This window comes from Zootoca vivipara, chromosome 1 (assembly GCF_965207765.1).
Source record: "Zootoca vivipara chromosome 1, rZooViv2.hap1.1, whole genome shotgun sequence".
Taxonomy (NCBI): Eukaryota; Metazoa; Chordata; class Lepidosauria; order Squamata; family Lacertidae; genus Zootoca; species Zootoca vivipara.
In genome coordinates, this window is record NC_142582.1 from 93536151 (window position 1) to 93551311 (window position 15161).

At 40.4% G+C, this 15161-nt stretch overlaps 1 protein-coding gene across 1 annotated transcript in view; it reads right to left on the reverse strand.

Moving 5' to 3' along the window:
• Positions 1-15161, reverse strand: part of KNL1 (kinetochore scaffold 1) — a 29626-nt gene that overhangs the window by 8459 nt on the left and 6006 nt on the right. Inside the window, exons 6-16 of the mRNA XM_035111238.3 lie at positions 14871-14917; positions 14725-14761; positions 13845-13882; positions 12077-12129; positions 7599-11168; positions 7118-7256; positions 5055-5122; positions 4659-4751; positions 4118-4233; positions 2124-2211; positions 917-1033 (exon numbers count right to left, since the gene is read on the reverse strand). Coding sequence (XP_034967129.1) covers positions 917-1033; positions 2124-2211; positions 4118-4233; positions 4659-4751; positions 5055-5122; positions 7118-7256; positions 7599-11168; positions 12077-12129; positions 13845-13882; positions 14725-14761; positions 14871-14917 — 4366 coding nt within the window. The remainder of the gene's footprint in view (positions 1-916; positions 1034-2123; positions 2212-4117; positions 4234-4658; positions 4752-5054; positions 5123-7117; positions 7257-7598; positions 11169-12076; positions 12130-13844; positions 13883-14724; positions 14762-14870; positions 14918-15161) is intronic.

Genomic DNA, 15161 nt, shown 5'->3' on the forward strand with positions numbered 1-15161 from the left:
GCAGGAGAGAACACCAGAATGACTATGCCTTTTTACTGATTGTAGGGAAGAAGGACTAGAATAGAGACAGTTTAGTACACTAGCTGAACTGCTATATTTTGATGCAGGGTCTTGTTCAAGTAAGGAATCCGCTCACTATGTACCCTTTATCTCAAAGTCTAAACCTACATCACATGTTAGTAAACAAAAATAAGAATTATAAAGAATACTACAAACAAGCAGAGCCACAGAACAGGATTATATGTTTTAGCCATAGAGCTAAACGTTACATTGAAACTATCTTTTCCCACTGCCCCACTTTCCAAACTGAGATACACAACTCCTCTAGCACCCATGCTATTTCCCCATTTTATTCCATAATATAAATGTGAAGCTAAATCCAGGAACCAAACTGTGTTTAAGGACATGAGGAAATAAGACAACCTCTCTCATATGCAACAGTTACAGTGTTGGACTTTTAACCAGAGACACTTTGGTTCAAATCCTTGTTTAGGCATGAAGCTCACATTGGGCGAGCCCTCATCTCTCAGCCTAACATATCTCATAGTTCAGGCACATCCAACAGGTAGATCGTGATCTACCACTAGATCACTGGACGTCTGTGGTAGATCACTGGCTCCCCACAACAAAGCTCAACATTTTTGCCCCCCAAAAACGGGGCCTCCTTCCTCTTCCCTAAAAAAACAACTTTGACCTGAACCCCCCAAAAGGGGGTCAGTCTTTAACTCTGTGAGTAGATGTCAGTTTCTTGGGAGTTGGCCACCCCTGTCATAGCTGTTGTGAGGAAAAAAATCAGGACAGTCCTTTGTAGAATGCCCAGAACTCATTGGAAGGAGGGCAGGATGCAAAAAGGAAGACACCTCTATACATGGAAAGGCAGCCAAGTATTACCTCACTGGTTACCTCAAAAATTTACCTGTCCATTTTGCACCAGCTTTCCATATAATGTTGCTTTTCCTTTGTGAGCAAGAACTTTACTCTTCTTGAGGAAAACAGATTTCATTTTTCTTAGCCCTTCTCTAAAGCGTTCCAGCTGCAGTGAAATGGAATACATTAGCAGAATAAGGGAACTGGAAGTGAATACGAAAGTTTTATTTTATTTTTTAATGACAGAACCTCTCAAGTGCACCTTGACTGGCAATGGGAAGCACCTCAAAGGCAAGCTGTCCCAGAAAACACTTTCTTTCCCCACCCCATGTGTTACTGGTCTGCTCACCGGCTGCAAATTTAAGTTCTTTATGGAGGTGTCCCTAGAAGTTGCTTCATGCTTCATTTGCAATGTGTAGTTTGGCCCTTGATGCATGTCTGCAACAGATCCCTCTCTGTGTGTATTCATTATTTGTATAAGAATATACCACAAAACTAGTTTATGCAGGCTACACCCCATTTGAATAAAACTACTCTTCAATGCTACAGATCTAGATTTTATTGCATTATTCCTCCCTCCACCAACTAAACAGCTATTATTGCAGTGTTTTATTATGCTGATTTAGAAACATCACTGAGAAACCATCTCCTCTTACATTAGCCTGACCACTTTGTACAATATATTGCAGAGGCCTATACTAACTGTGTCCCACTTGTGACCACGGTATCGTTGATGAGACAAAAGAGGAACTTCCAATGCCCAAATTGTGGTATACCCTTGCTGTGAGATCCAATTGGCTCCTTCTCTACTAACTGACTGAAAGTTTACTTTTCTGGCAACCATTGGTCTTTCATTTTGTAATATTTTGATCTGCCAAGCCTGCTTCTGCCTTTCTATTACAGTGGTACCTCGGTTTTCGAGCGTCTCAGAAGCTGAACATTTCAGTTTTCGAACACCAAAAACCCGGAAGTAATTGCTTCTTTTTTCGAATGCACCTTGGATGTTGAACGGCCTCCGCTGCGTGTTTTCCAATTTTTCCAACTGAACTTGCAGCCAGCCCTTTGTGCCTCAGTTTTTGAACATTTCGGAAGTTGAATGGACTTCCGGAACATATTATGTTTGAGAACCGAGGTACCACTGTATGGGATTGTTGTTTTTAATTGTTGCAAACTGCCATGAGAGATGCATTAGAAGCCTGTTGTTTTCTAAACAAACAAACAAACAAAGTTACTCAGAATGAGTCAGGTGCCCATACCTCCTCATCCGAACAGGTTCTCATTACTCCCCATAGACTTTTGTTCACATTCACCAGAGGTTTATGCTGGTATTCTTCATATTTTAATCTGAAATATTAATTATAAATAATGATTGTGATAATTATATTGTGGAATTTGTCTAGAAAAAGAGATGCCGGAACTCACCATGAATGTCTCCCTTGTTCTCTTAGAATGGCAATGGTGCCCACCTAAGAGGTGCCAGAACTGAGTTCCAGTGAGCTCCGGCTTGAAAAAAAGCCCTGGTTATATTTAACATTTTAATATATTATAATATTAGCTTTCTGATGTGCTTCTATCTTAAAGAGAATAAGCAGCGCCTTCAAATGACCTGTGATTCTGGCCTGGAATATATTCTGCTCTTCATATACCAGTATTTTAATGTCGAAACTATTCTAAGCTAGCATTTCTGAGAACATAATTTCATTGGGCAAGCACTTGTGACCAACCCCTAGGCACCGTAGGAACAGAATGCTGGACTAGATAGCCCTTTGGTCTCATCCAGCAGGATTTGTCCTATTTAGAGATTATGTGTACTGGACTACAGTATGCTGTTGACAGCATCCAATCCAATCCAGAACTTTAAACTATGCAGGGATACATTGGCTAGGATCCAAAATGCCCCATCTGCGTCACTTAGATATCCTGTTTCTTCTTCTGACTCCAGCTAATTCTGCTGTGTCAGAGGTCACTGCAGCGTTTTCAGGTCTCTCTGAAAAAGGGGCCTGAGGTGCCCTAATGCAGATGTAGCAGCACCTTTCGTTCTCACTGCTTAAGGGTTTTTGAGCTATCTGTATGAAGCCTCCCAAGCTTTTACAGGAAAATATACCTCAATGAGGTTTAGCTGCTGTAGAACATGATGATCTACTACCTAGCCACATATTTCACCTACAGGTAATTCAGCTCACTTTGACCTCCAATCATATTTAACTGCTGGGCTCCCTTCAACATGATCAAAGGCACCTTATATCTAGAGACGGAAGTAATGTACTTTATCACAACTGTTTCTGTTCTGCACATGTTCACCATTAAGTCCAATTTCTGTGTGAATTTAAAACAACCTAATTTTTTTTCATAACTAAAAACATTTTAGTAAATAAATAAATGTTAAGTTTTTAATAAGGTGAACTGAGGGATGCCTCTTAGTTCTTTTTTTATTCAGTTTTATTCTAATTAGAACAGCTACCGTGTTTCTCATATTATAAGACACATCTTATATTTGTTTTTTCCTCAAAAAAACACACTATGGCTTATTTTCAAGGGATGTCTTCTACACAGGTTGAAAATATTTGTGAAAATGCTCCAGGAAGCAGCCATATATTATTATGTGTATTTCTTTTCCTAGATAACTGTAGTGGGGTGTGTGTGTGTGTGTGTGTGTGTGTAAAACAGTGGTGGCAATGTTGTCAGCCTCCTTTTTTCTGTACAATTACCCTGGAAGAGGCAACATAATGAATGGCATTCAGTTGCTTCTTACGGTAGAACATTTCTTGAAGTATAGTGAATCAGCCAAGTTTGTTCTAAAAGGTAGAGTAAATTAAATCCTCCAGCATCTAGATCACCTAGATCACATCTCTCTTCATTCATTTCTCATACGTAAACAATAAAACAATTGTGGAAGTGTTTCTACTGGGGGGTGGGGTGGGGAGATAACCATTTATAGTTGCCTGATCAATTTCAATCTCTTCTAGTTAATAAGAGGGTTCAGATAACGGATATGGTCACTGTATTCCAGAAAATTGGGAGCAAAGGGCGGGACAGAGGAAAAGCTAAATGTGGAAGAGATCAGAAGTGCCTGCATTCTCCAGCATACTTGTAAGGCGCACAGAAAACTTCAATAACTTGCGAAATTCCCAGCAAGTATGTCATGCAAACCCTATTAAAGAGATCAACTTATATCAATGATAACACACATCTGACAGAAGTTGCAGTAATCAAAAATATACTCTATGAACAAAATTTCCATGCATCTTACTCTTCTATTATCTTGTAGAGAGCTTGGCAATCTTCTTTGTAAATTTGGAACTTGGGACAGTAAACGTACTCGTTCAAAAACTCATCTTCAGGGGTAAGAGCTGTGTTAACTGGATGCTATAGAGAGGAAAATAAAAGTCAACAGGGTTTCATATAGTTAAGAGTCCAAAAGACATGATGTATGTGCAAATAGAAGAATTACAGCCGGATGTTAAGTGTGTCTTTATTGCTGCAGCAGTAAGAGACCAGAGGCTTTTAAAATTGCCCAAGAGCAAGAAAGACAAAAGCAAACTTTGGCCAAGCTCATGGTTAACGAAGCTGTAGCCGACTGTAATGGCTGCATGAAGAGTTACAAACACACATACAAGTACTAATGGATCTCAGTTAACATATGGTACAAGTCATAACCAAGCTCATTCTGAAACTGAAGCCGAAAGCCAAAAAGAGTTGATTAGTATATGTAGTGTGGGGTCTTGTAACAATTTCCAAACACATATTTTACATATGTTATTATATGTAGATCTGTATGTTTGTATGCTTACTTTGGGTGAGAGCAAACTCTGGTAATGATGTATCGCATCAACGTGGAGGAGTGTGAAAAATTCACCGACTGTGATAGTACCATCCTGCAGTTTCTGAAAATGAAGTTTTCACACATAGCTACTTCAAAAACAAACGCAAATCATAATACCAATATTAAAATGATAAATTAATAAAAAGCAGCCTCAGCAGAAACAACACAAACACAACAAATCAACGCAGCAGTAACATTCAGATGCCTTTGGTAAAGGAGAGGACTATCTGAACAGGTCTTAAATTACCTACACATCTAAAATGGAAGCCTGCTGGATCTCACTACAAGTGTTATTCTATAACTGCAACAATAAATAGACTGTTCATAGAAAAGAGAATTAAAGGGCTTTAAGCTTCTTACACACCTCCTTCAAATTTTGTTCACAAATAATGTTCGTGAGAAGTGGAATCTCCATTTCATTATTTTGTTGAACTAGGGGAAAAACAGACGTGTTAAACAAGAAATTGTTTCCCAATTTCTAATACAGAATACCCAGTAATACAGAATACCCACAACATATTAATGTTAAGTAAAGGCCACTTCAGTCTAGACTAGTGGTCTGAAGTGATTTTTATTATATTTGATTTAGGATTGTGATCTTTGTTAGATCAAGTCCTGGTGATCTTTGAGATCTTAACAATGAAGTGTCTGTAAGCGAGTAGATCTGCACCCCCAATTCATAATACGGAGGTGATTATACACACACACACACACACACACCCCCCACACCCCTATACAAATAGTGTAGTTAATAACAAAATGCTACTCTCAAAATACTAGAAGCATAAAAAATGTTATGTTAAATCTTTATACGATTCAAATGCTATTCAAGGCAGATTACACACAGCAGCTCCTGATGCTCTGACCAATGCAGAGAACAGGGTGCCTTTTCCTTTGCTTCCAAATCTCAGGGCAATTGGCAGTTGGAAGTTTTCTTCGGGGGAGGGGAGAGAAGAGCAGCTCTCTGCAGTTGCTCATTTCTAACCAATGTCTGGGACCAGGCTAGTTTTTCCCTTGCCTTTATGTTCATCCTGGCAGAGAGGAGGTACCATCCAATAGCCTTTGGTAGAGTTTAATACAAGCAAAATGACTTATTATTTCTTACATGGGTATCTTCTAGAATTTACCACAATATGCAACAGCATCGGATAAGTTTGGGGTGGATCAACCATCAATAGCTATTAAGGATCAATCTATCAATAGTGATTAACCCTAACAGCTAAGAACATAAGCTTCTTATTAGTGTCAATATACTTCCATAAATACTGGGGCAAATAGCCTGTCTATATTCATCATACCCTGTGTGTGAGCTTGCTGGCTCTTTTTGAAAACAGAACATTGAAGGAGATGGACTTCTAGTCTTAGCCAGCAAGGCAACTGCGTTCTTAGCAGTGCCAAAGGAAGAAAGGGTGAATTGTTGTAAGAGCATGACTGAAAACTGTATGAGAGCAGAGGACCTAGCACTTTTTTCAATTATAGCTTCCCACCTTGAAGAAGCATCTCAGAGGAGACTCTAATCAGAGGTGATGGTTAGGATTCAAAGTAGGTTAAGTAAGTTTACAAAAGGTTATTTTTTTACTGGCTTAACTCACCACTACAGTGGTACCTCGGGGTTGCAGACCTGATCCGTTCCGGAGTGCCATTCGCACCCCAAAAAGTCCGCAACCCAAGTGGCACTTTTGCGCAAGCGTGAAAGCACAATAGAGCGTTTTGCGCATGCGCGGCAAAACCCAAAAGTAAACACTTCCGGGTCCGCCGCGTTTGTAACCTGGAAAAACGCAACCCACAACGGACGCAACATGATGTTTGACTGTATAGCTATCTGCACCTACTCAAAAGTTTCACCAGAGGGTTGGAGTGGGTGGTGCAGGGATACAGGGCTGCTGAGAAAGGAAAATTGCCCCAAACTAAGTAGACCTCAATTCGCTGTCCTCTCCTCCAGCAGCTTCTTGCTCTAAGATATTGTTGAAATGCAAAGGGCGGGGGGAGTCTACTTGGACTTGCAAAAGTAGAACGGTAACCTGAAGAAGCAAGACTATGCATATGGGCACAGATCAGGTATAATCTTTTGACAAGTTATTTTGAGAAATTCCATTGGAACCCTTAGATCAGGCATCCCCAAACTGCGGACCTCCAGATGTTTTGGCCTACAACTCCCATGATCCCTAGCTAACAGGACCAGTGGTCGGGGAAGATGGGAACTGTAATCCAAAACATCTGGAGGGCCAAAGTTTGGGGATGCCTGCCTTAGATGATACTAAATACAAAAGAGAGTGTCTCATTTAGAAGTTTGTCTATCCTATTTGCATAGGTGTGGTTGTGAAGCCATTCATTCCTGAATACCTCTATCACATACAAGATACTGTAGTGTTCTTTACTGATTGAATTAGTTGAAATCAATATAACCAGGTAAGAAGGAATTCTTACTAGAGAAGTCTGTATCAGCCTTAATCGAATCCAAAGAGCTGCTGTTGCTGCTTTGCTTCATTTCCATATCTGTAGCCAATAGGTCGGTAACATTTTTACCTTCCTGTGTTTCATGAGCCAACATTGTGCCAGAGAGGGGCTAAAATAAAAATTATTATTATTCAATAAAAGTTAAATCAGCAAGATTATTTTGTAGATACGGCAACTCAACTATTTCTTAGTTTGTTGTGGATCACCAAATATTGGAAAGACCATCTGATTTTAAATGTTTTTTCTTACCCACCCTTCAGAAGCACAGCACTACAACTGAAAGAATAATCAGTTGCCCCAAACCACCTAATGAATTTATAGCTACTATACCATTTCAGCTTCCTTTAGGATAAAACCCACTGTTAAATATGTACTTTGTTCATTAATTCATAGGTGATTTTACAGACTCAAGAAAATGTGACCAAGTGCCAAACAATTATCTTAAACCCACCTGCTCTAACTCTACTGCATCATTCCAGCCCTCATCTGTCTTGAGCTTCTTTTCCTGCTGAAGTTTCTCATCATCTTGATTCCAAGCTCTTTTCTTCATGTTACTTGTTTTAAACACTTCATGCAGACAGCCTTCCGTATCAGCAAGCTCCTTTTCCTTCATAAGCTTTTCTGGCACTTCACAACCAAGAGACTCATCAAAATCCATTTCACCTACACATGCAGGAAGCAGTTCTTCATCTATATAATGAGATGGACTCAAGTTGGAGGTAACTTTGTCCAGGGACCTCCTAAGAAACTGAGTGATTTTTGAACCTTGAGTTTCTACCTTCTCCTCTGATCTGGCACCAATATATTCAACATTAGGAATAGTAGGCTTCCTTTTATTTGGCAGTTTAGGTGGGAAGATACCCAGGGCTGATTTTTTCATCTTGCAGCTATCATTCCACAAGGCATTTAAGGGCACAGAGAGAGGAGCAACATCTGTAAAATCATTGTTTGTCCACTCATTAGAAGCAATAGGAATATTAGATACATTTTTTACATCTTCTCTCAACTCCAAATGATCAGCTGGCTTCACTGCCATTTGTGGCAATTCTTTCTCAATGTCTTGAGAGGGTAGGAAAAGTTCAGACTTCTTCCCATTATCGTTAAGCTTTGAACAATCACTGACAACATCAGATAGTTTAGACAAAAGGATCGGTTTCTCCTCTGAAGTAACGTTATTGATGGGAGGAGGGTCCAAGTTATTATCTTTTGCAGTGCTACTCCAATCACACAGCACAGTATCAAATTTCTTAGATATTTTATCAATTGGAAAAGCCTCTGTTTCTCCAGCAAAGCTACCAACCTGTCTTGGATCATCTTTCAGGCTCTTGCATTCAGCAGTTGATATGCACATTCTCTCTGTGTTTGATTCAACTGCAGTTTCCTCATGTAACTTTGTATATGGCGCACACATTTTAACTGGAAACATCAAATCATTTTTTTCACAATATCCATCATTCAGTGTAGATTCTTTTGCAAAATTAGCTTTAAATGTGCAGGATTCCAGCCGTTTCTCTTGGATTTTCAAAAAGTTCTGTTGTTCTGGGACAATTTCCAGAGCTATAGGTAGCGTCACACTGGCAGGTGAATTGCATTTTTGAGAGATATCATTGTCAATTTGGGCATCGTGTTTCCCCCCAAAACTGACATTGGGAAATTCAGAGCTAGATTTTGTCTGGGAATGAAAACGTTGAATTTTAACACCATTCACTTCCATGTTCTCACCGCCTAAAAATCCAAAAGCCTTTTCTTCTGACCTTGTGGAGGACTTTGGTCTTTGTTTCTCAGCATCACATGGACAGTTAGGGTCGTAAGTGATAACTGCTTGATATCTAGTAGCTTCTATATTTTCCAATGTCCCCCTACATGTAGGGAAAGGTACACCACCTAAATTCTGTTTTAAGTTTTTAGTTAGCATTTCTTGTTTCTCAGGTGCCTGCAGGCTCCCATTAACAACAGCACTAGGTGGCAGGATTGTGACTTCTCTGCCATCCTGGCTAGCTGGCTGGGAATACAGAGATGTTCTGCTGTCAAATGGCATTGTCTGCCTTTTAACCATTTCTGTGCCAGCTGTAGATAATGTTGCAATTTGATCTGACGAGGGTTCCCATCCAGCATCCATTTCCAGCTTCATCACATTCCAAGGCAAGTTTCCCTTAGGGTTTTTAGTTCCTGCAATGTTCATATTATCCTGATGAAATTGTATATGGGGCGAGTTTTCTGACTGGGAGATGTTATCAACATTAACAGTTACTGTATGGCACTTTGTCATCTCCATTTCATTATCATGTGGGGCAAGAACAGTATTATCTGTAACTGAGCCTAGTATTCTGGTATTGCTCATCTCTTGCTGCGGCAAAGACTTGAAACATCTGTTTAAAAATGTACTTGATATGGGATTTGTTATTTCTATTGAGTTATTACACATTATCGTTTTATTTGCAGGAACAAAAGTAGTGGATTTAGTTATTGTTGCATCACTGCTGTGTGTGAATATACTGTTTTTATCTACTGGAGCTGAGGAGAGTACTTGAGTAGCTACCTTGGCCCATGGGATAATAACATCACTGTTGACTGACAGTGTATGGCTCCTCGTAAACATCATCTCATTGTCTTCATCCAAGCAACACATAGTTTCTGCCTTGGCTGAACTTGATTGAATCACATTGTCCATCTCTTTTTTCTTCAGTTGCAAAGGCTTGAAACCAGTATCTTCTTGAGATGTATTCATTATGTGACTTATAGGCTTAGTTACTTCCATGTCGTCATTGTGCATATACACAATCATTTTACCTTCTGGAAAAGCTGTGGACTTGCTTATTGCCATGTTACTGCTAAATGCAGACATGTTGGTACTCCCTGCAGGTATCTGTGATTCTGCTAGAGAAGCTCCCTCTACTACCATTGTAAGGCTCTTGGTGAACTCCATTTCATTGTCTTTACTCTGGGGAAATACAAGAGTTTTGTCACAAGCTGGTTCGGTTACATTAGTTGATCCCAACTCACTTTGTTTTTGCATAGCTTGGACACCAGCAGCTTTTACAGGTTGATCTATTATGGTTGTTATGGCTTTAGTCTCGTCCATTTTGGTATGATAAACAGTTTTATCCAAAGGTTGTAAAGAGAGCACTTGAGATGTTCTTTCACACTGCTGTATAGCATACTTCGCTGCTACTGTACAGCTCTTGGTAAACTCCATTTCATTGTCTTCACCCAGGGAAAAGAAAACTGTCTTATCTAATAGAGTTCTATCTTTCTTACCAATTCCCATTTCTTGAGATGGCATACCTTGGAATCCAGCAGCATTTATAGGATTAGCTATTAAGTGTGTGGGTTTAGTTATTTCCATGTCCTCACCGAATCCAAATATAGAAGTTTTATCTGCAGAATTTAAGCATGCTGCATTGTTTAAAACCCCACTTTTTCTATTAGTGTTACCATGCAGAACAGGCATAGAAGTAACAGATCCAAAGGGCATAGAAAATGGATTAGTTCCCTGATAACAAGACACTGAGGCATCACTACTAGCAATTTTTATATTAACACCTCCTTCATTAATGTTTGCATAGTTTTGCCTGTTAGCGGGTCTTCCAATATCTGTGTTCTTGCCATTTCCCCCTTCTAAGTAGGTATATACATTCTCTTTTGAAGGACACACAGTTTTTTCTGAAGCAATGGGTGAAGGAAATAGTTTAGTGGACTTCAAGCTTTTCAAGAAGTCATCAAATTTTATTTTCGTTGTGTTTTCAGTGTTTGTCTTCTGTTGAGACAAACAGGACTCATTCGCCTTTGTAGGGCAGCTAATAAAACTGAGATCATTCATTTGTGTAACTTCTTGTTTCAATTCCAATGCAGATGAAGATGCTTTAAGAGCTATTCTCTTGGGCCTCTCAGTGTCTTGACAGATTTCAGTGGCATGGTTAATTATTATAGTGTGACCAGACGTCATATCCATTTCATTTTCATCTGAGAAGAGGAGTGTCCTATCCATTTTGCTCCTCTCTTGCCTAGTGTTTACATTATCCTATTAAAAAAAGAAAAAGAAAAATGTTTACTGAGACTTATGTACAGGCTGCGACCACTTTAGGCACGTCCAACTGACACGCGACTGCCAACACGCGGGTCCTTTTGGAGGGGAGGAATGGGGGTGGAACGGGCTTATGCACGTTCCACTGACGCGTGTAGGGGCCAGGAATGGAGCCCCTGCGCAAAATGGCTGGCGCCTATACTTCATTGCTAAGCACATTTAACCTAACTTTCACAGATACCAAAATGGTAAGGCCAGCTTACACCACTGACTAGTTAAACAAACAATGCAGAGATTGGGGGCAGGGAGGAACCAGGTCTTCTAAAGTAAATTAGGAAAGTATTCTTAAGTATGTTGCTCTTTATTTTGTTGACAGCAGTCTTTGCCAATCTGGTGTCCTCCAGATGTTAGACCAGAAGACCCATCAACCTCAGCCACCATGACATCATTGAAGTTGTAGTTGAACAACTTGGGGGATGGGCAGGCCCAAGAGAACAGAATTTTACACTGTAAGCACAACCTTACCAGTTAAATCTTCAGTGCAAGTCATTACAATGTTAGGAACTACACCAGGACCCCCAACCACCTTAAACTGGTCTTGATTAGAATGGAAGATACATGGATTAGAAACTCCTTACTGTGTACATAGCACATTTAAATAGGATCCTGTGACATTACTACTAAGCCAATGAGCAACCCAGGTGGCAACCTGCCTTCAAGCTGACAGGTGTGTGTGTGTGTGTGTGTGTGTGTGTGTGTGTGTGTGTATGGGGGAGATGTAATAACTTCCAATTTAGAGCTTGTTCTGATAGTTGTATCTTTTAACTATTAGATTATATTGTACACAAATAGACACCCTAGATTTAAAGCATTATGTTAGAGAAACAAATGCATATTTTTTTTACCTCCAATTGTTGCAAAGGTATCCTGATGGGAGCATGAAGTAAGGTGTTCATCCCTTTTGAGAAGGAAAAAAAATCAAAAAAATATTTATTTACACAACAGACAAAGTATTGGCTGGTTAGTTCAAATTAATGCATGAATTTCAGACCTACCATGCTTCCTGGCTTTTCTTGCCACCTGGGGGTTGCTAGGTCATAGGAGCCATAACTGCCACAATTATTCTATCAGACTCCAAACTGGGGTGGCCGACCAAGAGATCTTGTGTGTGCCTCCATCAAGGTTTGTCCATTTTCAAAAAGAACAATTTTTTCCCATGCTGCAAATCCAAACTTTTTTTGGCCTAACTCTCAGAGCCCCCTAAATCCTTTTTTTAAAAAAGTAATTTATTTTACTGATGAAAAAGATCACAGAAACTTAGGGCAATGTAAAAATTGGCCCTTTTCACTCTGGCCCTTGGAGGATTGACCATGGTCTGGAAAAGGTTAGCCCTAGTAGCCCTAAGCCTCCCCCTCCAGCTACTTCATGTCTGCCTAGGCCTGGGAGATGTAGCGATTCATCAAGCAGGACAGGTATGAGGGGCAGACTGCGATGGCGGCTTTACCCAACAGTATATTGCAGGTGACACCGACACCACTCCTGAGTCCCTCTGCTACCAGCGCCGCTTTCAACATTCGGCTACAGGAAGCAGAGGGACTCAGAAGCAGTGGCAGTTTCACCTGCGATACACTGCTGGGTGAAGCTGCCATTGCTCTGCCCCTCATACCACAGAGAGAGGAGTATTACTGGGCCAATACCGCTTGTTCCTCTCTTGGGTTCTTTGGGCTGCTATGCCCCCCCCCCGCTGAGTGAACACCAGTGCTTCATGCATGAGCTGGAGAGGCATGGGGCTCACTCAGCTGGAGGGCCCTGCTGCCCCCCAGCTGAGCTTCGCAAAGAAGCCCTGAGGTCCCTCCTGCTCACAAGCAGCAGGGACATTGGGACTTGCTCAGCTATGGGGCGGGAGCAGAACAGGGGAACCCCCACTTATGTGTTTAGGTGATGTGCACGGTGATCCGGAATGGAACCCCCACATAAATGAGGACTCCCTTGTATCACACAGGAGAGCTGCAGAAAGAAGGTGGTCAAGGGAGCTGTAGACTCTTAAAAGGTTGAAAACCACTGCTTTAGGGTATAATCTAACTTCCCACTGGTGTGGTTTTACAGAGAAGTAGAGGCACTGTTGCATCCACACCCACCCAGTCTGCCCTCAGTGGCCATGGTGGAAGGTAGGGCAGGTTCAGGTCTGATCCCTGTGTCAGCTCCAGGCTTGTGCATCAATCAGGTCTGATCAGGCCCAATGCCATCACATGATGGCAGCAAAACCAGCTCAGGACTCACTGGAACCTGGGCCAGCTGAGCCCTGCCTTCTCTCTCAGAATACCCGGTTTTGAGACTTTCTGCTGGCCTCCACCAACAGGGATACTGCCAGTAGCAAAGGTACACTTCCACCCAATCCAAATCTTTCTGTGTCTAGTGTAAGGAGCACTGGCATTGGATTGCTGTTCTAATAAAAAATCGACAATTTCTTCATCCTTCACAGCAGCTGGACTGTTTAGTTCTCCAAGCAATCAAACTTTCTATGTCACCACATGGGATATGAGGCTTTATTGCCACAAATTAAGTACAATCTTCCTAGTAGCAAATATATTTACAAAACCATATCATACAAAATTTTAACACATTATCAAAAAGCAATGGGTATTTAAAGGTAATTGCTGCTTTCATACATACCAGTGATATCACACAGGTCAGCCTCTAGTTCTGCATTCCTTAAAAAGGCAGTAACAATAAATCATAACTTGATTTAATTTATATCAAAGATGATCTCAACAGGAAAACTAGCAATCTCAACAGGAAAACTAGCAATTATAACTGCTGGAATTATACCACTACTTCTATTATACTATGACCCTGTTACATGCACTTTAATTTAAATCCAACCCACCATTAAGATCAATTACAAATGTATTTATCAGTGAAATCACTCTTCTAGCTCTAAAGGCATGTAATAAAGTTTCATATGCAGTAGATCCCTTCATCAAGTCAATCATTCCCACATTGTCTATTGGAATATACCAGCATGCCATAAGAAAGCAATAGACTGAATAGCCCAATCACTCCAGAGGTAGAATTTATGCCCTCAGAGGAGGCTGACTATTGCCATCTTGCACACTCTAGGAACAAACCCTATCGGGTGGAATTTCAGTTCATGAAAAATGATTTCCCATTTACCAGAAGTTTAGGAAACACTGCATTAAGCAGTCAACACTGGTAGGTATTATATGACTGGAAATCAGGTCTCCGATGACAGTGGTACCTTGGTTTACGAACTTAATCCGTTCTGGAAGTCCGTTCTTAAACCAAAGTGTTCTTAAACCAAGGCGTGCTTTCCCATGCCAGCAGGGGACTCAATTTACAAATGGAACACACTTAACAGGAAGCGAAACATGTTCTTATTCCAAGGCAAAGTTCACAAACCAAAACACCTACTTCCAGGTCTGCAGCGTTCTTAATACAAGTTGTTCATAAAGTAAGCTGTTCTTAAACCAAGGTACCACTATACTTTAAAACTGAGAAATGTGTTCAATTAGGCAATTCATTTCAAGCTTACTGATTTAATGTGTCTTGGTCCTTCGCTGTTGCTGTTCCTAAAATTAAACAAAAAACATCAGGAAAGAAACATCAGCATTGATGTTGGTGAATGCAATAAGGCTCTCTTTATCATCCCAAAACATAAAAATGAAAAAGAGTTCTCACCAGTATGGTCTGATACCTCGGTGGTTGGAGGATCTGATGGGAAGATGCTAAAACACACACAAAAGGAATTACAATTTTACTAACTTATAAATATTTGCTGTAAAGAAAATAAACATCCATATTATTTATTTATTTTATTTCTATACCGCCCTATACCCGAAGGTCTCAGGGCGGTTCACATAAAGGATCACAGACATAAAATCAAAATACAACAATAACCCAATTTAAAAAAACCCTAAATAAAACCCTATATGTGCACTGACTTGATTTTGTCACAGCTCAGGATACAAG